Source organism: Hesperophylax consimilis, chromosome 1, assembly GCF_061612785.1.
Source record: "Hesperophylax consimilis isolate HC1 chromosome 1, BYU_Hcon_1.0, whole genome shotgun sequence".
Classification (NCBI taxonomy): Eukaryota; Metazoa; Arthropoda; class Insecta; order Trichoptera; family Limnephilidae; genus Hesperophylax; species Hesperophylax consimilis.
In genome coordinates, this window is record NC_142836.1 from 43,972,529 (window position 1) to 43,997,997 (window position 25,469).

The following is a 25,469-nucleotide window of genomic DNA, read 5'->3' on the forward strand; positions in this document are numbered from 1 at the left end:
TGTGGAAATGCGGGTAATGGCATTGAACCTTTGTATTAAAATGCGGTGAACCTTTAATTGGATCACGTTTCCCACCAATTCCATAGACAAACATGTTCATATTAAATATAAAACACTGAATTAATAGCCTCTCCAGATGGGCATAATATAAATGACTCAATGCGTAAATGAAATATATTAAATTGGGATCACTGACAACTCAGGGCACTGACAACTTCACATTTAAAACGTGTGTTGAATTACCACTGTCCTGAGTTTTCCCGTTACCATTAAATTGATATGGAGTCCTGGTGCTCCGTTCCAGGTTGAGTGTCAAACTGTCATTCAGAATAGAAGACGTTTTTGAAATGGCTTTAACTATGTACAGTAAATTACAGTGATTTAACTTCTTCTTTATACTTCTTTGATTTTCCTGAAAAAAAGTTTAATTCATAATATGTGGTGTCGCGAAACTGCGATTCCACTCTACTAGTTGGTGTTGCTGAAATAAGCCCTACACAATACACACGAAGGACCAGTCCCAGAACTATGCATTATTTGCTGACCGGGTATATCATCAAAATGACAATTCAACACACCTACAAAAAGTGGTGTAAAGTCATAAAAAGTGATGAAACAAAAACTAGGTTAAATAAGTTACATATGTAACTATTAAACAAGGTTTTCGTTTCATCACTTTTAATGACTCTATATTACTTTTTAAAGGTGTGTTGAATTTTCATTTTGATGAAATATCAAGGAACCGCGTTATTTTTAATAAAACCGCTAAGCTTGATAGACAGTATTCCTTAATGTTTGTACCTGGGCTTCTGGAACATAAGAAAAGCCCAGATTGATTATAGGATAAAAAATTGGGAGCAGTCTGCCATATTCTGGATGCACTCGAAATATGAATATTAAGTTATATTCACAATAATTTATTCCACGTTTGTGGTTATGTTATAGTTCTCAATCCTCCCTGTCAGGGTGCCACAAACTCCATTGAAACATTACCTATTATTATTATTATTATAGAAAAACATAATTCGCATGAAATTTATTAAAACATTCATGTGTAATTTTCCGGAGAAGAGTGTTCGACATTCCTGTGCCGCATTGTTCCCACAGAGATATAAAACATGGTGCAGACTATTTACGGGTCGAGTCGTCGAACCATGACAGAGATAATTTACATGTCGTTTGAATCAGATGTGCCTACCTCCTTTGTACTTTTATGCAAATTACGTGTAGTTGGGTTTGTCAGGCCTTACCGACCTATCAGTTATGCTGATGCGGCAAAACGTTCTATATTTATACACCACAGATTAATATTTATTTAAGAATATTCGCCCACACTGCCATCCCTGCTGGCTGATACTGTCAACTAAATAAATAAAATAAGAACAATATTTTTGAATACATATAACATTCTAAATTTGTTTTCATTTCTATGTAAGCAATGATTGGTTTCCACCAAAGATATTAGAAGAACCAATATCTTTGGTTTCCACCGATTCCTTATAATATATTCGTTTAAACATTGTCTTGTTTTATCTTTAACTAGCTGAAGCCACCGGCGTTACTCCGACTTTACACGAAGTTTTTAGAAATCAGATGTAGGCAGTAATTTTCTTCTTATTTTTAAAATCAAGTGTACCGTACTTCCTCAAGAAGTATCAAAAATCTGCTTTAAGGGTTTGAAAAAGGGCGTGGGGGTGCTTTTCGAAATCGCTTGTAAACAGTGACCTTACTTTTGTTTTGTTTTTCGGAATTTAACTCTTGATTTGTTTATAAAACAAACCCGCACCAATATTACTAGCTGACGTGTACCCGGCGGCGTTACTCAGGGACTTGTTTTGGGGTAAAGTTTTGAGGTTGTAATTTCTAGAGTAGGCTGACAACTGGGTGCATTAATATTATTGTATTGTAATAAGTATTTGTTTCACATGATTGTCTTGGTCATCATGTCTTCCTCGGATGTCGTCGACCTCTTCAACCATTCACTTCCAATTTATACATTCTCCTTACACCTCTTTCTTCGTTCATCGCTTATATGTCATTTTACCACAAATCATTATTCGATTCATGTCTTCCTTGGGCATCCACGACTTTGTCTACTATCCACTTCATGTAATATCATCAAATCAAAATCGTTACTGTTAATGTCGTCATTAATTTGACTCCGTATCTCATTCCAGTGCAGAGATGATGTCTTTCTCGAGGACTTCTTCCACCATTCAAACCACTCTCTAAACACTCATGGCAGTAATAAGAACATAGATTGAATTTTTCAGTAAAATCGGATAACGCGTACGGGACATCCATTTATATATATGTAGATGGCAGATAGAAGATGGAAGATGGAAGACAGATACAGATAGATAATCGAAACGTTTTGGTAATCAAAGAATCTCTAGGAATCGACACAGTCAAGTTATCCCGGATATTCATTTATGATATTAATCTAAAAATCCATCCACGATCACTATTTCTTTTTTGATATCCAAATCGGTCGAAGACGAAGAAATCGTCTGATTATTTTTTGGAAACAACATTGTAGTTTTTTTCCGTGTCTTTTTAATATATTCAGTTACTAAGGCTATGGCGTTGGATGTTCCTAGATTTTTTCTGATCCTAAATTGTTTCTGTGATAATAGTAATAATTGATTGTTGATCGTTGTTTCAAAGATTTTAGATATAGTGTTTAAAATTATAATCGGTCTATAATTATTGATGTCTTTATGATTACCTAATTTAAAAATTGGTGTGATAGTCCCTATTTTGAATTGTGATGAAAATCTGCTTTCCGTAATGAATTTGTTTATTAGGAAGAGTATCGATTCTATAAGATCGTCTTGTAAGTATTTTATTGTTTTCATTGTGATTCCATCACTACCAGATGAAGATGTTGGTTTGAATTTAGATAAATTAGTGTTAGTTCGTGTTTAGTTTTCATTCGAGTGTTTGTTTATGTTCGGGTTAAAGTTTTTAGGATTGATTATTTTGTTCGCTAAATTCGAGCCCATGATTGCAAAAAATCATTAATCAGTTTTAGCTCTGTGGTAATTTTGTTTAGCCGATTTAGTTAGATTATAACAGATGTTTCTATAGTTTTTGTAGAATAGTTTCAGGGAAAGGATATAAGGACTTTTTTATTTGTTGATGGAGTTTGTCCCTTTTTCTTAATACACTTAAGTAGGCCAGGAGTAATCCAAGATTTTTTGATAATTTTAGTGTGGTTTTGTATTTTTAATTAAAGGTCTTCAATAAATGTTTTCCAAACAACATCTAGGACTTTCTAATTAATATTAGATAATTATTCATAGGTTTCATTTTTTGGTGATTTGGTGTTTTTCATAGTCTATAATATGTTTATTAAAGGATTGATTTTGAATCGATCGATGGTTCTTTGAATAAATGTTAAGGATTAAAGTTTACTGATCAGTTATGGTGGATTGATGTATGATTGAAGAATATTTTTTGGTCTATTTGTCATTATGTGGTCAATGCAAGATTTCGTGGGAGTTGATTTATTCATTTTATGTTCTATTCTTGTTGGTTCTCTTATTGCGACGGGTTGATAATCCTGTGCTTATAAGTGGTGTCTTCCGGTATCCAGAGGGTTGATGTCCCCAGTGATGCGCAGGTTCCTGATGTTTCGTTCTTGAAGTGGTATAGAGTCTAGAGATCCAAGGAATGGAGATAAATTTGTAGATGAAGGCTATCTGTAGATAGCAAAGATGCATATATCTTGACTGAGTTATTATTTTAAATTATCTATTATTATTTAAAAACAATTTGAATCTTGGAGTTAATTTTTTTCTGCTGTGCATTCCATCTTATCTTTAGAGTATACAAATACTCCATAATTTTGATTTTTTTTAAGTAATGTATTGAAAACATTGTAGTTATTGATTTTTTTGTGTACGTATGTCGAGGAATTTATCCAACATTCTTTAAGGATTAATAAATCAGGTTATGTTTAATTTTTTTCATCTAAATTAATTATTTTTAGCAATAATTAGTCTAATTGGAGATATTACAGGCGACTAATTATTGCTTATAATAATTTGTTATACTTCGAATGTTTTTTTATGGATTATAATTAAGATCGATAACTCGTCCTGGAGTACATGGGCGTATTTAAAAAAATGAATAAAATATAAATATGTATGTCAGTGGGTTAACAGTGAACCAGCAGGACACAGTGAACCACCACCTCTACAGCAATAACTGTAAGTGTGTTAGTGTTAAGCTCGCACTTGCAGTGCCGTCTCAGGAACAGACAAGATTTGATTTAGTGTGCTTCAGTGTGCAAAGGCGACAAGACGTTTTAGAAGCTAATATCTGATTTTTGCAAAGCACAACATCATTTTCACGTAAGTGTTTTTGTTTCATTACTATATTATTTTGTTGCCAAGGCGAGATTTTTTACTGCTTTCATATTTAGTATTTATTTTTAATTGTTACCTATTACTAGCAATTTTTAAATATCTAAAGGTTTTAGAAATATTGGCCAGTTAATTTAACATGGCATCATGGTACACACTGAACCAGAGTTATGTGGGACACAGTGAACTGGTTCACTGTGTACACTGTATCTGGTTCACTGTGTACATGGCTTATGAAATAATCTGGAAAAGGAAAAAAAAATCTTGGAAAAGTGACGAGTGGTGAAAAGGGAACACTTGTCACTACGTGTGGCATTATCAGTGCAAGTGGACAAGCCTTGCCACCCGTTATGGTATTCCCAAGAAAAAACTTCTTACCGAAAATGATCAAAGGTACACCACCTGGAACATTGGGGCTGGCTACTCCCACAGGTTGGATGAATAGTGACCTGTTTGTAGAGGTGATAAAGCATTTCATCAAGCATTCTGGCATTTTTGTTATTTGTTTTTGGGGTATTATGCCGTGTTGCGCTAACTCCTTCTTTAGCCAACGTTTCGGACAGCATTGCAGTGTCCATCATCATGATGGACACTGCAATGCTGTCCGAAACGTTGGCTAAAGAAGGAGTTAGCGCAACACGGCATAATACCCCAAAAACAAATAACAAAAATACTTTTGGCCGTGAAAATCTTAAATCATATTTAAGCATTCTGGCAGTTTACCCCAGCATCCAAGTATTTTGATATTTGATAATCACGAATCTCATTTATCTATTGAGGCGTTGGATCTGGCAAAAGCATCTGGAGTAACGATTATCACATTACACCCGCACACGTCTGCTAAACTCCAGCCTTTAGACGTTGGTGTTTTTGGCCCCTTCAAAGCTTACTACAATAGTGCAATAGATTCATGGCTGCTGAGAAATCCTGGTATTCCACTGACTATCTACGAGATCGGCGAAATGGTGGGATATGCATTCCCACGAGCCATGACGCAAGTAAATATTATGTATGCTTTTAAAAAAACCGGAATTTATCCATTTGACAGAAATACATATATTTAGGGATGATGACTTTTTACCGAGCACAGTGACAGATCGCCCAGTTCCTGTCCAGACATTACCAGATGGTCGACCATCAAACATAGTAATTGAAAAAGATACATCACCAGCAGACTTCGAAGACCTTTCAATAGCTGGACCCTTTGGGCTTTCAAGAGCATAGTCTGTTTCTTTTATTGGTCCTGAACAATTCCGCGATTCAATTAAGGCAGGCCCTCGGAAAAATATGAGAAAGCCTAGACAACTAGGTCGTAGTTTGATTGCTACAGATACGCCTGAAAAAATCGAATTCAATCAACAGCGATCAGCTGCCAAAAAGAGGAAGGATGCCAAAAATTAAAAAGAATTATTTGTGCCGTTTTAGCATCCAGTTCAGATGATGAAACAGAAATCTCCTTTCAAGATTCAAGCATTGACATGAATTGGATGGAGAATGATGAGATAGACCTGACAGAAGAAATGATGATGGAACCGTTAGAGAGATCCCCCGGCGAAGGAGAATTTGTTGTGGTAGTGTTTGATACAACAAGAATTTATTATATTGGAAAAGTTCTTGAAACACGGAATGATTCCCTGAAATACTTCATCAGTTTTCTTAGACTACAGACAAGAGGTCCAGAACAATTTTCTCTACCCAATGTTCCTGACTTATCATGTGTAAAAGAGCATGACATTAAATATATTCTCCCAAAACCAATTGTACCTGCAAGCACTAAGAGGCAGCAGCAGTCATTTTATAAGTTTGATGTTACCTTTGCTATAAACATTCGCTAAATCTTTTGCTCTAAAGGTAAAAAATTACGTTTCTTATTTTTTGATAGCTCTGCGAGTTTTCATGTTTTGTAATTTGTAGTTATTTTCTTATCTTGCAACTTTTTTTTAGTTATGGGTTTTTCATATTGTATAAATTATGTTTATAAATAAAGCCCTGATTATTTTCTTAATTTATTTGTTTTATTGCGAGGAATATTGATATAATTTTCAGGAGAATTAATATGTTGGTCCACTGTGTACTTCTTCAGCTCGCTGTGTACCATGCCTGCGGTTCACTGTGTACCAGCATTGTACACAGTGAACCAAAATTTCATTTTTTATATAAATCATTATATATAATTAACAGTAATTTCTGCAAAAATGAGTTTATGCACATAGAAAGCCAAATAAATACTGAAGACAACAACATTTATTTGACAGTTCTACGTTAAATTTTGGTGACCCAGGTCAGCTCGGAAAAAAGTGTGGTTCACTGTTGACCCACTGACCCTAGGTTATTTTTTAAATCATCTTAAAAATGTCTCATTTCCACAACCGTTGAATCTTTTGCTTTTCAAGATTTTTTTAAAAAATTATCCAAACATATTTTACTAGGTTCTTTCATGGTGTTGTTTATGGTGTCTAGTGCAGATTTGTAAAATGCCGCATTTAAGTATTATAAAGTATTGGGCTCCTTCTTCGTTGAAATTTTTTATCCTATCACTATGTTTAACAGCTAACACGGTGTGTTCTTTTTTGACGTCTATGAAATTTGGTTTGGAAGTTGTAATTTTGAATGTGACCTTTGGTGTGACATGTGGTATAGCGCTTGTTTCAATACTGTGTAATAGTAGGGCTGATTGTTCCATATCTGCCAGGTGAACTTCTACCTTAGCCAGTATTTTTTTTTCTGCTAGTTCCTCCTTCGGTTAATTTACTTATTTAAGTGTATCCACGATTTGTTACGTATTTATCGTTAATGAAGTTATTGAAGGTTTTTATTTCTTGAAGGAGAAATCCAACTTTTCGTGAGGTATCATTTTCTCTATTTGTTACAAAAAAGAAGATAATAAAACACTTATTATTATTTTAGTGCTGCCATTTTATTGTTTTAAACATTTAAATCAATTGTCTCTGACCTACAAAATATTTCGCATCCGTATTGAACAATGACAATGTGATGTCAATTATATAAAATGGCTAGCATGATGCAATGTTCAAGCCCGTGTAATATATTAGACTACATCACAGATTGTGCAAAATCTTTCCACGCCTTCAACACCTACAGATCTTCATATTGCGCGGAGCTCTTTTTGCTTGTAATATGAATTATTACAGATTTATTTATATCACTGATTCATATCTATTGTCTACCTTGACTTCAAGTCATAAAATAACATGATATTTTTGTTCGTTAAAGCTTGCCTAAAAAATAATCGAATGCTAACCCAATGGGTTTATAGCTTTTTTTAAATATAGAACCTTTTTTTTAAATAACAAAAATAATTTAGAAGTGACCTACTATAAATAATAATATACCGATACCCAGGTAGAGTGATAATAATTCCATTTACAATATCACACTCATCAATCATCACTATCATAACTTATTCATTTGTGTAATACCTACCTATCTAACTACTCGTTGTTTTAATTTCTAATTTCTTTTTACTATTTTCCAAAAACACCAATTTTGATCTTCCAGTTCATATAATTAAAAACAGCAAATTTGTGTTAAATGTTCCGTGCAGATGTGTATAAATGCGAACCCTCTATCTCTTTCAATAAATGCCTCAAAATAATGAGAATTTAACGTCTTGTTTACCATTAAGACATTTCAAAATGTCCTCCTAGTGTTATTTTATGGTACAAAATAACATGGTAAACACGGGTATAAATATTTTAAATATATGTTTACTGATAAAACTTTTGTACAGACGAAGTTTTATAATTAGTTATATTTTATCTCAAGAGGAACGGCTGCGCCACATTTTTCACACAAAAATTAAATTTAGATTTGAGGCCAAAATACTCAACCAAATTGATAAAAAATATATATCAAAAGAGCAAATAGTACGGATATGTACTATTTTATTTATTTATGTTTAAATTATAAAATATAGGCAATAGCCTAAAGTAAAAAAGTATCTATTTTTTCTTGATTTCAAAGGCATCTTTGGTAAAAATTTTGTGAGTTAATGGTAATTTAATATACTGAAATATAAATTGAAAATTCAAACATCGTTAGAAAGGGGTTTTTGGGTTAAATTTTTAAATTTATATCCAAAAAAATCAGTCATTTGTAAGTTAAATTTAAGTCCATCAAAATGCTTTTTTATAATACTTTTTTTTAAATTTTATATTCATAATATTTACAAAGAAGGTAGGGTTTCAAATACAAATTAAAGTTTTTCAAAAGAATCAAACACATTGTGACTTAACATTTTAAATAAATGAAACGAAAATATAAAGTATTTTCGATTCATTTATTACAAATTTAAGTTTTGAGTGAAAAAGAACGTGTAGTCGAATTTTTACTACTCTTCCATTAGAAGCATTTCTTAACGTGCATAATTTTGAGATGCATTTCTGTTAAAATTAAGGATTTGAAAACAAATATATTTACAGTTAACATGATTATTCCTAAATTCCAAAAAGATGCATATTTGTGTATTTAAGAAGAAAAAATAAAAATGGAGGATAAATATAATCTTGTATTCTTTGAAATACGGGAAGCAGTTTCTTTGTAAATGATTTTTCCAAAATATTTCTTCATTAATTTCAATATTTGTATTTTATCATTAATGCTTCTGATTTCTTCTCGTAACTTATTGAAGAAACATTTTCCTTGGTGAGTATAATGGTGTTCAGCACAATATTATTTTTTTTCAGTTATGAATAAGTGTTTATCTTTTTCCTTTATAATTTGACTAATTCAATGTTTTACATATAAATCTAATGTAAGAACTTTCGTAATATTTTATTTAAGCTGGCTATTAGAATATTGCTTTGGTCAATATCTCAAAACTATGAATTTGTAGTTGTTTGATTTACTAACTGGACGATAGATTTATTGGTAGTAAAAGAAATGTGATGAAAACAAAATCAGCAATATTTACAGTATCAAATTGAGTGATGAAAGTAAAATCACAAATATTTATCGAATTGAGTGATGAAAACAACGTCAGCAATATTTATATATCAATTTTTGTGATGAAAATAAAATCAGCAATATTTATAGTATCGAATTGAGTGATGAAAATAAAATTTGTGATTTCAGCGATTGTTACAAATATTAAAGGATTATTTTGTAAAACTTTCAGATCCTCTTCTGCACCCTCAACTCCCACAAAGTGGACATGAAGAAGCTGCTCGGCGGTCAGATAGGTTTAGAAGACTTCATATTCGCCCACAGAAAGGGCAGGCCCAAGGAGGTGGACGTGGAGAAGTCTGAGGACGCGCTAGGACTTACCATAACAGACAATGGCGCGGGGTATGCCTTCATCAAAAGGATAAAGGAAGGCTCAATCATCGCCAATAACCCTCACATTCAGGTATTACATTTTATTTTTTAAATACTTTCGACCTTGACGGCCTCCGTGGTTGAGTGGTTACGATCCTTGGCTACGAATCCAGAAGTCGCGGATTCATTAATTAATTGATTCGTGGTATTTCCCAATTCATTAATTAAAAATAATACAGTACTTAAAGTATATTTGGGGCACGTTCCAAAGCGGTATAATAGATTCTTTCAGAATCACCCTGTTGAATGCCGCCATTCAGAATAGAAACATTGCTAGAAATAGCTCTAGCCGTGTTTGGTGACCAGATCTGAATAGCCTTCCTTGCCTTCCTCTTCTCCATCTCCTAACCCACCCCAATAACTTCAGCCTACCTCAATAATTGTGGATGCCATAGGTTTACTGGCTCCAGATGGTTGGGAGCACCTGGGACTCTTGTTCCGTACGTACTCACATAAAAAATAAATTTTACTAAACCTCCTCATAGTATCCATAAATATGACTTAGGCCATGATGGAAATTATTTTACTCGGGGCCTGTGCGGAGTTAATGTAAAAATATATTCTTAGTACCTGCAAAGCGTACCTACATATATGGCGTCCCGGGTTGTATTCATAAGCACGTATTGTTTATAAAAAAATTTTACGTTAATCTTTCATCAAAGAGTCAGTGGCGTAGATATAGCATTCACACGGGAGGGGTTCCGATGGGGTGGTGAATCCCCTACCTCCCCCTCCCGCCCTTCCCATCCATTTTACGCCCTTGCAAATAGTTAAAATAATCGTGCATTGTATTATTCTTTGAGTTCGGTCGTACGACAACGAGTGGCATTTTCACAAATGAGTGCGAGTTCTAAAAATATATTTAACCTTTGTGAATTAGTATGGCTTTAAAGGTAATAATATAAGTAGGTATACCTGGTTTCAGCGTTTTTTGGCTTTACATACGGTGTTCAATTTATTATTAGCAGGCAAGCTTTAGCAGGTAGGCATGCTACACCAGGTCCAGACCAAGCATAAATTCATCTTAAACCTCATTATAGGAATCTCTTCTTTAAACCGCATATTTTTCGACACGAAAAGTCTCCAAATTTGTGGCAGCAAATGTGATTTTTTGGTGATTTTCAATAAAATTACCTTACGAGCTGTACCGGACCACTGATTATTTTTACACGAATTGTTTTATTATTTGCTTATTTATACACTTGAGCGAGTGAATAATCCGAAATAAGATTTATTCAAACCCGGTTTTGCAATGCCTGCGCTCTTGCAGTCACAACTCAACTCCCAAAAAAATCCCAAAAACGTAACTATTGCCACATTTTTCAGTATATAGCTTTATAAATATACTTGTTTTACTGGCATTTATTTTTCCCATTCATGATTCTACTAAATCACTCCAATCGTGTTTTTTATTGGACTAAAACCGAGATGATAGTAATTGGGGCAAGTAGTGGAGAAACCTTTTCGGGAACAAAAAGCTATTAGGGCCATTCGCGTAATGAATTGGTCTATGCAAGGCTATTAGGGGAAATTATAGTGACAATGTACGATGTATTGACACTGAACCTGATTAAAGGTTTTAACTTTAAAATGTCTCATGTTTTAGTTATTTTTTTATGTAGGTACTAAATGTACTTCATACACCATGGTTGGTATCATCTAATTAATGCTAAATTCCACTAGTATTTTTATATCATTTAATATAATATGTATATTTTACAATAAATAGACATTATTTTTACATATTACACGGAGTATTATATAGAAAAATAATAATACCATTTCCCCACCATAAATAGACAAGGCTCTTTTGTTTGATGGGGGGATTCAAGCTCAAATAATATTCTTTTGATTACTTAAGAATACAAAATTTCAAATTATAACAGTATGCAAAATAAATAGATTTTTTCCTAATTATTCTACTACTCCATAAGGTGAGCTCCAGGAGCTCGTGTTTATGGGAGGAGAAGGACACACAAAAATAAAATAATGCTTAAAACGCGACGTGTAAACAATATTAAATAAATACAAATGTAATTCAACATGCAAATTAACATAATTCAATCTTCAAATTAACTACAAGCATAATTCAATCTTCAAATTAACTTCAAACATAATTCAATATATTTATATATTGGGCTACTTATATATTTATATATACGGTGTCCGGGGGTAAAGTGCCCAAACTTCGGGAGGTGATTCTATATGATGGTAGAAAGTAGAAGTAAAAAAGAATTCTTCTTCTTTCGTATGGTCCCCACCACAGGTCACAGGGGGACATCTAGTTCTGCGAGCTATTCTAGGGCCTCAGGCGTCGCCATGTGAACCTCATCAATACCGCCGGGGAATGAATGGAGCGGGCATTCGTTGACCACATGTTCAGTGGTCTGCACCGCACCACATTCACACATCGCCGACTCTTTGAGGCCCCATCTGTGCATCATGTGGGCACAGCGGCTATGGGAGCACCTTAACCAGTTAAAAAGTATAATAACTTTTTTCGAAAGCCGGTTGTTTTTTTCCAATACAAATTTTTTTTTTTTTCCATACAAACAATTAATATTTTGTACCTGAAAACTACCTTAACACGTTGAAGAAATGTTTATGTTTTTTTACATGTACTATATTATAATATATAATAATATATCTAATGTTTTTGTTTTACTTTTCAGGTTGGAGATCATATCGAGAAACTAGATGGAATAAACGTAATTGGAAAGCGCCATTACGAAGTAGCCAAAATTTTGAAAGAAATTCCAAAGGGGGCAGTTTTCACAATCCGTCTTGTGGAACCCTTAAAAAGTGGGTTCGGCAATATAGGACCCAAATCTGGTAACGCCAAAGCTGGAAAAAAAGGCTACGGATCGGGCAAGGAAACCCTGAGATTTAAATCAAATGGGAAAGCGGCCATTGAAAATGAGGTAGTTATTGATATATTTGTATTCAACATTTTTTGTATACATAATATTGTACATATAAAGTTTTTTCGTTCGTATGAAGCAGATACTTTGTGATATGATGTTATAACTTAAAATAAAACAATAACTTAGTAACAGCTTAAACACCGTCTTTATTTTGTAAATGTCAGCCTGGTTTCGCTACAACCCTGGCTTCTTCGTGGAAGTAGGAATCTCTACTAAAATCCCAAATCTACAAGTAGCATGTGTTACAAATATATTAAGCTTTCACATAGGGTTGCCAAAAAATTAGGAAGAGCTCCAGTGGACGAAGTAGTAGGAATAGAGGAGTAGAGTAGAGAGTGATCTTTGTAAATAGGGAATAACCTAAGTATTGGACTTTTATTTTGGTTAATTTGGTTTTCGATGACTTAGCTATTAATGGTTTCGATTTTCCGTAACTCTAGTTCCTCCAAGATATCTAGTCTGATTCCTTTTTCGTTTTTCCATACCACGTTATTGTTTTTTTTTAATTAAAAGTTTTTTTTCTTTGGTTTATAATTTTGAACAGTGGCATGTTTCCACCTCATAGAAATATAAACCCAATGTTGAATCAACTTTAGCTTTCTTCAGAACGCCCAATAGAAATAGAAACCCAATGTTGAATCAACTTTAGCTTTCTTCAGAACGCCCGATAGAAAAGAAACCCAATTTTGAATCAACTTTAGCTTTCTTCAGAATGCCCGATAGAAATAGAAACCCAATGTTGAATCAACTTTAGCTTTCTTCAGAACGCACGATAGAAATAGAAACCCAATGTTGAATCAACTGCAGCTTTCTGAAGAACGCCCGATAGAAATAGAAACCAATGTTGAATCAGCTGATGTGTACCCGGCGTTCCTGGGGGTTATCCTTACATAGACATACACCATCCGTTTATTTTCTGTATGCCTTTTTAAGATGTACAATACTATCGTACACGATGTTGATGTATCTCATAAGATTTAGCAAGCGTTAGCAATGAAAGCGCCCGAAAAGATTTTTTATTTATAGTCATTATAATTTTGCGACTTTTTTTTACTTTTTTTTTTTTATTTAATATTAGAAAAAATATTTTTTTTACATAGATAAATACAGGATATTAACGAGATGTAAAACAATAGAAATTATAGCCTTTCCTCACCATAAAGAGACAATGCTCCTGTGTTTGGTGAGGGAATTCTAGTTCAATTATGTACATGTTAGTATTAAAGTAAATAAATTATTTAGAAACAACACAAGATTTAAACAATATTACTTCTAGATGTAAGTAGTGAACGTATTTTGGACTTATAATAGTTTAAGGTAATTTTTTAATTTAAGGTGAAATTCCTGAATGTTTTCGATATTTTTTAAATTTAATGGAAGGTTATTGAAATAAATTATGCCTAGATAAAGATAGGTATTTTGAATGAGCTTAGTGTTAAATTTTGGGATTTTAATAGTTTTCTGGTATCTTGCTGATGTATTGAATTGCAAGTTATGAGTATTTGACTGTATTTCTTTGTAAATTTGAAGTATTGAATATTTTTGATACATTTTGTCTACTGTAGGTACTTTGAAAATTGATTACAAAAAATTCTCTACATTCTACAAATATAAAAAATCTCTAAACGACAGGGAAAACCCCATCAAAATCTGTTGCGTAGTTTAGAAGAACTAAACGCACAAACAGACAGTCGCGAATAGTGACTTTATTTTATACTATTTAGAGATAATAACTCAAATAATAATCGCTCCGATACCATTTGACCGCGAAATCAGTAGTCAAAGCCAAACATGACAAAAAGTATCTTAGTTGAAGTTTTAGAGTGCCATGCTATAAAAGTTTTCAACAGTGTAAAACTTTAAATTAAAATTGAGGAAAATAAAAATAAATTCTCACACAAAATTACAAAATGGATTAAAGAACAAAAAAGACAATATAGCGAAAATGTCATAGCATAAAATGAAAATAAAACCTACCCGTAACACACAAAACCAATATAAACACACATCACTCACAAACACACAAGATCATATTTTAAATGAAGGCTTCAGCACGGGCAAGCCACCCAGTGAGGCTAACACTACTGGAAAACATGAAATGTAAAAAATATTGTACCAAATAAAAATTTTAAAAAAAAGATGAAAAAAATGACATCGTCATTTCGAAATAATTGAAATATATATTTTTTAAATTATTTCGAATCAAAGTACCAATTCGTTAACATATACTCGTATATATTAGTAACTGTCTACCATTATCATACTTTTTTCATTAACTCCACACAGGAGGCCATGGGGAAAATAATTTCCCTCGTGGCCTATGGATACTGCGTGAAGGGCATTTTAAAGGAATATTCTCAGTTCAGAGAAGGAAAAGGTAATGTATGTGGAGGGGTGGGGTAGGAATTTAGGGGAAAGTGTGTCCAGAAGTGACGGACACATTCCTCCCACCTCCGTGCAAGATGGTCTCTGACATTATACATGCCTTCGATCACTGACGTTAGTGGCAGAGCGGCAAGAGGCAAGCTCCAATCCCGGCAAAATTATGATTTCAAAGTGGAAGATACCTAATACCTACTCTCCCAATGACCAATGTCCAAATTCTAAATGTTGCTTAGAATGGCTTTAGCTGTGTTTAGTGATCAGAGAGGAAAGGTCGGGTGCTTCCCAACTTTACCCTACCCTATATCCTACCCCTCCTCACTTCCATCAGTCTTATATTACTTCTCACTGGCTCCGAGCAGTTTGGACTAACAATATTAATGTTGCTTTTATTTGTCTGCAGCACGACGCAGCAGCAATCGTCGGAATCGAAAAGATCAACGCGAACTTGGAAAGCTTCATGGGTATCAATGACACCGACCTCGCAACTCAGATGTGGGACCTGGCGCAGGATAAGAGTAACACCATGCAACTAGCAGACGCCATCGACTCCAGCGAGTTGCAGGTCTTCGGCTTCACGGACGAGTTCATCATCGAACTGTGGGGAGTCATCACAGATGCCAAAGCAGGGAGACTAGTTTAACCACATGAATTGTTCCAAAAGACCTCAAAGTGGTTGCAGTACATATTTCAATACGAACTCTTCTAAAAGACTTTGAAGTGGCCACAGTACACATTTCAATAAGAACTGTTCCAAAGAACTCAAAGTGGTTACAACACATATTAAAAAAAAACCTTACAAATTGTAATGTAATTTAATTCGCCTCTATGTAACTGTGGCGCTTTTGATGGGCATAAAATTCGCGATTGTATTTTGTGACAATGAACTGAGTGAATGTTCGTGCCTTTGCCATAAAATCTTGTATAATGCATTCAAATAAATCCTGAAGATCATGTTGTTTTATAATATGATGAAATAAACCACTGATTTGGTTTATTATTGACTAGGTATATAGATTTATTTTATATATTAATATTGTTAATGATGAATTCATGTTTGCAATAAAATGGCTATTAAAATGAACCTACTGACTGGCAGCTTATTTTGTAAAATCAAGAAAAAATATTTCTTGAGTTGGATTTAAATATTCTATTTTTAGTTTGTGAAATTTTCATAACAGTGGAAAACGTTTAATATGATGATACGGGAATGTTTTTAATGTCGTAAAAATTAAAAGTATTGATTGAATAAAAAATAAATGGTTGGTTTACAAGTAGATGTTTGATACACAACGTTGCACGCGAACTTTAGCACTTTATTATTTATTTTTTTATACATTTATTTTAGGACAGATTATTTATCCAGTGTACAAGATTTCTTATTTTGACGGTCTTAACATTTGGGAAGACAGTTATACAGGGTGTCCGGAAACTCGTAGTACAAGCGGGAAACTGGTGAATCTACATCACATTTGGAGTCGATTTTGTAGTATATTTTTTTTTTATTTGAGCTTTCGTTATCGAGTAAATCGAGTTTGAAGTTGATTTTTTTTTTTTTTTTTTAATCAAATTCTTATAAATTATTACTGAAGATCAAAGTACCCAACTAATTAAAACTATTTGAAAGTAAAACAAATGAAGAAACTCGGATTTGAAGCATTATTTTGAAATCACCCTTCATTTAACCCGGTGTAATCATAAAATATTTCTGCTCTGCAGGGTTAAAACATCTGTTATTCAACCCTAAACACCAGAAAAAACTTTAACCCTAAAATAGCCGAAAAATATTTTTTTTTGGTTTTTTTTTTTTTTTTTTGAAAATGCTCAAATCAAAAAACTTTATGTTTTTTTGGGTTCCCCATGTGGTGTAGATTCTCCAGTTTCCCGCTTGTACTACGATTTCCGGACACCGTGTATAAAAAAATATATCCTCCGTTCTAGAAATTTCATTTAATAGCACCATTCCTCTTGTCATGCTATGCTATTATATACATGTGTGTAGATGGAGATACTCACTTCAAGAACAGACTGTAAATAATTATGCTCGAGATATTAAGTCAGCTGACAACCAATCTCATTTGTTTAAAATGGTAACGGTGGTAAGCGACAAGCAGGGCCGGCCCTAAGCGGGCGCAATTGGAGCAGTCCGCTCCGGACGTCAAAGCACTAATAATACCTAACAATCCTAACACATCACCCAATTATTATTTATTTTTCATAAAAACGGCGCTACACAAAAAAAATAACATCCGAATATTATTGATTACAGTGATCACCTACCTACCTAGCGGCGTTTACTGGTTTTGACCAGTGGCATCAAAATTTTACTCACGCCTGGCAACAAGCAGCAACCTTGTATCGAAAATTTCCTAGTCTAGCGAGAGTATAAACAGTTGGCACCTAAACAATAATAAATTATTATATTTTTTGTGAAAAAAGTAGCCTGCAGCTGGTACTGGTAGTTATTTAAGTATAGAGGTACTTATATATTTCCAATAGGTATGCAAAATCTTTTCATATTTTTTTTTACATGCCGTAAGAAAATAAATTCATCAAATGATACCTTTTTAGAATCGCAATATATTTTCAAATTAAACGTTTACCATTGTATTCGAAAAGTATGTCATCTAGAAATACTTTGGTCACTGGAGATATGTACACATTATATTTAATACGAGTCATGTTGTAGTAATACAACTTCATGTAAAATAAACTCAGATATTAGCAACACAACATGCAATGCAACAAAGGTTGCAACAAATGACTATTGTGTTCATACCCGTTCGGTGCGCAGTCCATGAGCATAGCAACGTTCACCCATGGTAACTTGTTTCAACTGTTGTTGAATTGCGTGTTGTGTTGCTGATATCTGTTTGTGGAAAGCAGGTATCTGCCTTTCAAATGCCTAAGTGAGTAGGTATGTTAAATAAATGTATGAGGATTATTTTGTTAGAAGCAATAAAATCAGGAAAGTTATACCAATACAAATCTGATATAACATAATTTTCGATTCTTTCAGTGCAAATTCAGATCAAAAAAAAATCGAGGGAGCGCCAACATCGACAACAAATACAAAAACAGACAAAAATGTAAAAAAAAACATTACAAATAACTAGGTACAGAATTGTACCTACTCTACCCTCAGGCTAATTTGTTTGTATTTGGGAACAACTTAAATAGTAACCATAGAAATCGTTGTCTCTCCCTTACTGTCATGGAGAAAAACATTATTTAAACGGTGTTAGAAAGAGAAAATACCACGCTTCATATTCAAATCTAAAAGTTAACCATGGAAAAATTAAATGTTTTACTAATTATTTTTATGTAAAACAACAAAAAAGTGATGTGGCAATAAGTTACTAATATTGTCTGATAAAATATGTGTTTTTTTTTTAGTTTATCAGTAATTTTAGTTAGAAAAAAAGTAAAGTGAGCCATTTTTAAAACTTTTTAATCTATGCATTAAAAAAATGTTATGCATATTTCTTATAATAAAATATGAAAGTGTATTTCATCCCCTATCAAAAACAGTTCTTAGTTTTCGGATACGTTCGGAAATATTCCATTTATTTTGATTTAATTGAAAAGTGGAAATAATCTGACAGAATATGCCAGAGGCCAGAATTAGTAGTTGAAACGATGCAGGATCATGCACCCTAGTATGAAAGTCTCCCGTTGTAAAATAGTGTGAAAAAATAAGTATTTTTGGGGTGAGTGTTGTCAAAATAGCACCAGCTCCAGACTGGTCTTACTGACATGTAAGTACAATAATTTCTTAATAATTAAAAAAATATTCTGTAGTATTTAATTGGAATTGTTGAATGATTTATTTAGAGAATGGTTGACTGAAAATCATAGTTAAAACTAAATGTCAAAGTGACAGATAAAGCTATTGTATATTATGCTGAAAATTTATCTATAAATACCTACAAGAAATGTGATTTGTTTATAAAATATTGCTAAAATAAAAATCATATTAATGACAGTGCTATTATTTAAACTCCCTAACAAACAACTAATCATACTATTTGAACTCCCTAACAAACAACTCAAAATCACACTATTTGAACTCCCTAACAAACAACTCATAATCATACTATTTGAACTCCCTAACAAACAACTGGCTCTGATACAGCCAAGCATCAGCCAAGAAACCAAAAAATGAGCCATTTAGGCAAATACCCTATAACATGATTAATGCCCCCAACTTCTGACCACTTCTGACCATTCCCCATGCATTGAGAACATTGGCAACATAAATATACCACTCTATTGGCAACATGATACACTAGCGCCTCCTAGCAGTGTGAGTAGTGCGCCTTGGTTTTCTTGGATTAGAAAATCATAATTAAAACTAAATGACAAAGTGACAGATAAAGCTATTGCATATGATATATAAATGACAGTGCTACTATTTGAACTCCCTAGGGCCGTCTGTTTCAACGCTAGCTATAGTAAAAGTAAATGCTAAAGTTAAATTTCACCAAAATGCGTTTTTCAATCAATTTAACTCATGGTTTTACGTCACTTTTATGTTTAGTTTTTACTTTCCGAAAATAGACAGTTATCCTTTAGTCTTTAGTTACTCCGCTATGTTCGCATATTTGACAGTTCTGTCTTATGCATAAATACCATTCACAGTTCTGTCAGAGTCGGGAGGTAAACTACGAAATTACGCGCTTCAAAATCGATTGCTAATCATGATAGATATTGTAGAAGGTGATGATAGTGACGATGAATTACTAATCCAATATGTCTTGCGGCGAAAACCAAAAACATTTCGACCCCGCGTCAATAATATGGTTATTTGGGACGATCTCGAATTTTTGGCGCGCTATCGGATGTCGAAAAACCTTGTCAATTTTGTGACACAACAAATACAAGGAGATATTACAACTACTGGAAGGTAAATTATATTTTTTTCCGCGTAATACCGTGTTACATATTATAATGGGTCTTCATTTACTTCAAGATACTCACAAACATATTTTTACAGGAACAAAGCTGTCAGCGCCATTGACCAGGTACTGATGACATTAAGATTTTTGTCAACTGGAAGTTTCCACATCAGCAATGGTGACTTATGCGGACTCCACAATTCAACTGTCTCCAGAGTCGTGTGGCGGGTTATTAAAGCCATTGCTAGGCTAAGGCCGCAGTACATAAAGATGCCAGCAGACGAGGCAGAGATGTCGGAGGTTGCGTGTTCCTTCTATAACATTGCCAAATTTCCCAGTGTGATAGGAGCCATAGATGGAACACACATTCCTATCCAGTCTCCAGGAGGAGATGATGCTGAGGTGTTCCGCAACAGAAAATCAACATTTTCATTCAACGTACAGGCTGTTGTGGACGCAAAACTCAAGTTTATTGATATTGTCGCACGCTGGCCCGGCTCTGCTCATGATAACACTATTTTCAACAATAGTGCTATCAAAGGGCGATTGATAGCCAAAGAATTTGGAGATTATCACCTTTTAGGTGACAAGGGCTACGCAAACTGCGATTACCTATTGACACCACTTCGCCTCCCAACAACCCCTGCCGAAAAGCTCTATAATGAAAGTCACATAAGGACGAGAAATACTGTAGAGAGAGCGTTCGGGGTTTGGAAAAGGCGTTTTCCTGCTTTATCGCTGAAACTATGAATAAAAAAAGATAGAGTGCAGGACACAATAGTCGCAGCTGCTGTTCTGCATAACTTATGCATTCTGCATAAAGAGATGGAGCCACCGGAAAATGGCCCGAATCCGGAAGAACACCCTGATGAACCCAGATTTGCACTCAGCGAGGGCCTTCCGCAGGTGCAACTGGTGAAGCTCAGCTTCTCGTGCTTCCTTTCTCTTCATGACGTCTTGACTCTCATCAAAGTACTCCATCTTCCTCTTCGTCATGGAACTGAGATTTTTTTCTCAATATGGCCGGAGTAACTGCAGACTTCTTCTTTGAAACTGCAAACAATGAAATTGTTATAAACGCATTGTCTTGACGCCACAAAGATTCCACAATGTAGAACAATATTAAATGCAAATGAGAGAAAGCTCCATAAATAATTATTATATATATGTTTGTACTAATTTGTTACCTGTTACTAGTGGACTGGCCATCTTTCTTTTGATTATGGGCTTTTCAGCGCATATCACATCATCCTCCTCCTGCTCACAGCTCAAAGGTCCAGCATCAGTTTCAGCTTCGTCCACTTCCACCAGCTCGATAGTAGTGGTAGGGTCGCTCAACGTACCGTGGTATCCTACAATATGTGTACATATTGTTAAAATGATAGTTTTTCAACATTTATGTAGTGTCACTTTGCACACTCACATGTTGCACATCTGGCATTTTTTATATTTAAATTATGATTGAGTTAAATACTTATTAAATAATACCATCGCAATCTGAAGTAGTGGGTTCACCCACCATCGACGTCTGCATGATGCCCTTGAGCCACAGTGTGGTCTCCGAGACATCAGACGGAGGTGGGCCTCCACCCGTCTTCCTCTGCTCCTGGACCACATGGCTCCATTCCTAAAACAAACATACATATACCGTATACTACCTAAATTAAGGAACTTTTATGAAAAATTAGGAGAACGAAATACCTACATAATAGAATAATACTTACAGTATTGGCCACCTTTTTTAAATTGGAGAATTTCAATTTTAGTTGGTTTGCCGATCGAGGAATGGGACCAGGCATATTAGAGTTGAATTCCATGGATATCCGGTCCCATACCTCAATCTTCTGTCGATTGGTCCCCGAATCTGTTTTTTTGTTAAATATTACTTGAGAATACTTCGCAACCAGCTCATTCAATTTAGAAATTTCTTTCGGCGAGAAATTACTCGCCTTGTATCTGTAATAATAAAATGTAATCATATTAACATAACGTATAAATCCATGTAATTTATAAATACATGTAAAACAACAGAATTGTACTTACTTCTTTACATATTCCGCCATTTTAAAGAATTTTCGTCGGACTTGATGTCAAATCAACGATGATAAATGTTTGAATCGTAAATAACGGAAAACAAGATACAGCAATGTTTTGACAGTTCTATTGCATTTCAAATTTCATTTGTGGTGTTGCCGCACCAAAAAATATTGCTGTGCGTTTTTCCAGACAATTTCGAGGTATATTCTGCTTTGTAGACTGGCCACACTAACTATTTTTACTTTAGCTAAAATAGGCTTGAAACAGCGCGTGGCCCTGTTTAACTTCCTTTTTAGTATAACCGTGATTGGTTTATTTATGGTATAACCGATGGTTAAAATTTAGACTTAGTTCACGATTTAGCTTTCCGATGAAACAGACGGCCCCTAAACAACTGGCTCTTATATAGCCAAGAAATCAAAAAAATAGCCATTTAGGCAAATACCCTATATATTTATTAATGCCTCCAACTTCTGACATTCCCATACATTGGGAACATTGGCAACACTATACACTAGCGCCTCCTAGCGGCGTGAGTTGTGCGCCTTGGTTTTCTTTCATCTATTTGGATTTAATGTGAAATATATTCTTCATTATACCTTAGGGCCGTCTGTTTCAACAGAATGCTAAATCGTGAGCTATGTTAAAAATTTAACTGTCAGTTAAAGTAACAAGGATGTTAAATCGGACCGCGCGCTGTTTCAAGTGCCTTTATGCAAAAGTAACAGTTACTAGTGTGGCCAGTCTAAAAAGCAGAATATTCCTCGAAATTACGTGGAAAAACGCTCGGCATTATTTTTTGGTACGGCCACACCGAAGATTAAATATGATCTCTGGTTAAGTGACTGTCAAAATACTCAAAATACAGAAGCAAGAAGTTTGTTGTGCGTCATTATAACCTCTTCTGACTTCTTGTTTGTTATTGTGTTCGAATTTTTTATTTCAGAATTTAATTTTTACTTACATGATGAAGATCGATTTATAGTTTTAGGAATAATTTCTTGAGAGTATTGGAGGGGCTAGTTTCCTTTGATTAATAATTCCAACCAAACTTTGTAAAAAAGTTATATATTTATTACATAGTTTCTTTTCAATTATAATATGTATATTAAAACATTATATACAGGGTTTAATATAATAATAAGTTTTATACCAAAGTTTATGAAAAAAGATATACTTTTATTACATTGTTTTGTTCCTAGAAAAATATTTCTGTTGGTATTTAAAAATAAATGACGACCTGTTATAATATATACGATATTACACGGAAAAATATAATTTACTTTCCAGTAGTCGTAATATCTCCCTCAATTTGATCCGTCACAAATTTTGCAAGCTCTTTCGACATGCGATACCGTGCCAAAAATTCGGAATCATCCCAAATGACCATATTATTAACACGGGGTCGAAATGTTTTTGGCTTTCGCTGTAAAACATATTGCATGACGAATTCATCTTCACTACTGTCATCTTCGATAATATTAATCATGATTAATAATCGTTTCGTAACAACACTCAACAGAAGAACCTTACGTATAGAACTGTCAAATATGTCAAAATGGCGGAGTAACTCGAGAATCGCGAATAACTCGCGAGTAACTCTCGGATTTCGGGAAGTTAAAACAAAAGTTAAAAGTGACGTAAAACCAGGAGTTAAATTGATTGAAAAACACATTTTAGTGAAATTTAACTTTAGCATTTACTTTTATTCTTACTTTTACTATAGCTAGCGTTGAAACAGACGGCCCTTAATAAATTATAGAAATCGAAAAAACAATGAAAAAAATTAGGAAACTTACATTAGACCATACGGCTTTTTTTGCTCATGCATTAAAAAAATATTAAAGTGGCTAAACTGTCTTTGATGGTTTAGAAGATTTTATGATATCATACATCTATGTATTATTAACCTATATTTACCATGCCTATATTTATTATCCTATTGTTAACCTCACACAGGAGGCCTTGGGGAAAATAATTTCCCTTAAAGCCTATCTCGTCTTTGGGATGCTGTGTGGATGGTGTTTTTTAAGGAAAGAAAGGGGAGGAAGGTAGGTCTTGGAAGGTAAAAGGTATGAGGGCTGGGTTGGTTGACTCTACGGATCAGTGTGTCCAGGAGTGACAGACATATAGATGCATGGGTCTTTTTAATGAGATGAAGTTCTGGGAAGAAAAAAAGATATGAAGGTTGGGTAGTAATCTAGGGATCAGGTCGAGAAACAAGTTGGAGAGGTCAATGGGTGTCCCCAAACCAGCCTCTTCCGGTCTCGCGCGCCACGCAGGTGGTGGGCAGGCGTATCCTGAACACACCTCACCGGATGAACCCGGGCACCCCTGCTAAATCAGAGGGGTTTGTTATCCAATAAATGGTTCCCGGGACGGCGTTACCCAAACCAGCCTCCCAAATTAAATTCAATAATTCAAATCACATTTTACAAAAATAACTTTAACATCAACAGAATTCCACATGGAACTTACATGGCTTTTCCGAATTAACCTTTAAAAGAAATAAATTTATTACATTTTTCGTGGTATAATTCACTTATCACCTAAATAAAAAAGTTTTATTTGCCAGGCTTTATTTATAGGATAACTCTACACTAGCTCATATTATATATTATAGTTCACCAGTTTTTTTGCATCCTGAAAAACGACTTGTAGTGTTTTTGTCGTTTGAAATTATTACTGCACACAGCATCTACTTTTTGGGATATATTGCATTTTTAAAAATTATTGACAAAATATAATTTAGAAAGCGCAAAACACCGCAACCAAGTACATACTATATAAATTCAATGATTTGCCGCCATTGTCTAGAAGGAACCTTATCATGCTACACTAGCGCCTCTAGCGGCCAGCGTTGGGTATGTACTGCCAATATTTTACTTGAGTTCATCTTATTATCATTATCAATTATTCTAGGGCTAAGTTTTTTGGTTACACGCATGTTTTTTGCAGATTCGAAGACTGCCAAAGAAGAAGCGAGCCATAGATATACCACGAATGAACTATTTTTAAATTCACATTTTTCGTTTCCATAAAATCTACACTAACAACGCTACCAAAGATATACCACGTATTTTAATATCTTTGAACGCCATCATGGGCGTCGGCAGAGGGGGCAGCAGTTAATGTGCGAAATAAATGTCGGTTCTACCCAATCGGGATTTGGCTCAGTTGTTAACGCGGTTGACTTCAGCCCCTGGGGAGGAAGGTTCAATCCTCAGTCAAATAAGTTTATTTTAAGTTTTAAAGGACATTTTAAAAGTTGACAGAAGTTAAGAATCTTCCCTGGGAGGAAGGTTCAATCCACAGTCTAAACAAACAAAATATATTTATACATATATAAATGAGTATTTAAAAAAACTTCTATTAGTAAAAATAGACGTACCTATAATAGTAAAAAAACTTTTTTTTTACGGGTTCATTTGTTATTTTATTTTTAAACATTAACTCCACACAGGAGGCCCCGATAGCAAATAAGTTCCTTTTAGGGCATAATATGTCATCTATGTGGTTGC

General features: G+C 34.1%; 2 protein-coding genes across 2 annotated transcripts in view; one reads left to right on the forward strand and one right to left on the reverse strand.

The window, feature by feature from the left end:
- The window catches only part of kermit (PDZ domain-containing protein GIPC-like protein kermit), a 54,198-nt gene extending 35,081 nt beyond the window's left edge, over nucleotides 1-19,117 (forward strand). The window contains exons 2-4 of the mRNA XM_089639309.1: nucleotides 9,508-9,738; nucleotides 12,380-12,628; nucleotides 15,417-19,117. Coding sequence (XP_089495435.1) covers nucleotides 9,508-9,738; nucleotides 12,380-12,628; nucleotides 15,417-15,656 — 720 coding nt within the window. The 3' untranslated portion in view covers nucleotides 15,657-19,117. The remainder of the gene's footprint in view (nucleotides 1-9,507; nucleotides 9,739-12,379; nucleotides 12,629-15,416) is intronic.
- Nucleotides 19,118-20,878: 1,761 nt separating this feature from the next.
- Nucleotides 20,879-21,979, reverse strand: LOC149426968 (uncharacterized). The gene is made up of 4 exons (XM_089635151.1): nucleotides 21,636-21,979; nucleotides 21,400-21,538; nucleotides 21,099-21,263; nucleotides 20,879-20,964 (listed from the first exon to the last, which is right to left on the reverse strand). Exons 1-4 carry the CDS (start codon nucleotides 21,888-21,890, stop codon nucleotides 20,879-20,881), a joined length of 645 nt encoding a protein of 214 aa, XP_089491277.1. The 5' UTR covers nucleotides 21,891-21,979.
- Nucleotides 21,980-25,469: the final 3,490 nt, after the last annotated feature.

Bases quoted from the DNA above. Each gene is read 5' to 3' on its own strand.
- LOC149426968 (XM_089635151.1), bottom strand. From the start codon at position 21,890: ATGATTACATTTTATTATTACAGATACAAGGCGAGTAATTTCTCGCCG. The intron at 21,539-21,635 runs GTAAGTATTATT...TGTTTGTTTTAG, and splicing joins TAAAAAAGGTGGCCAATACT to GAATGGAGCCATGTGGTCCA. The intron at 21,264-21,399 runs GTATTATTTAAT...CACATATTGTAG, and splicing joins CACTACTTCAGATTGCGATG to GATACCACGGTACGTTGAGC.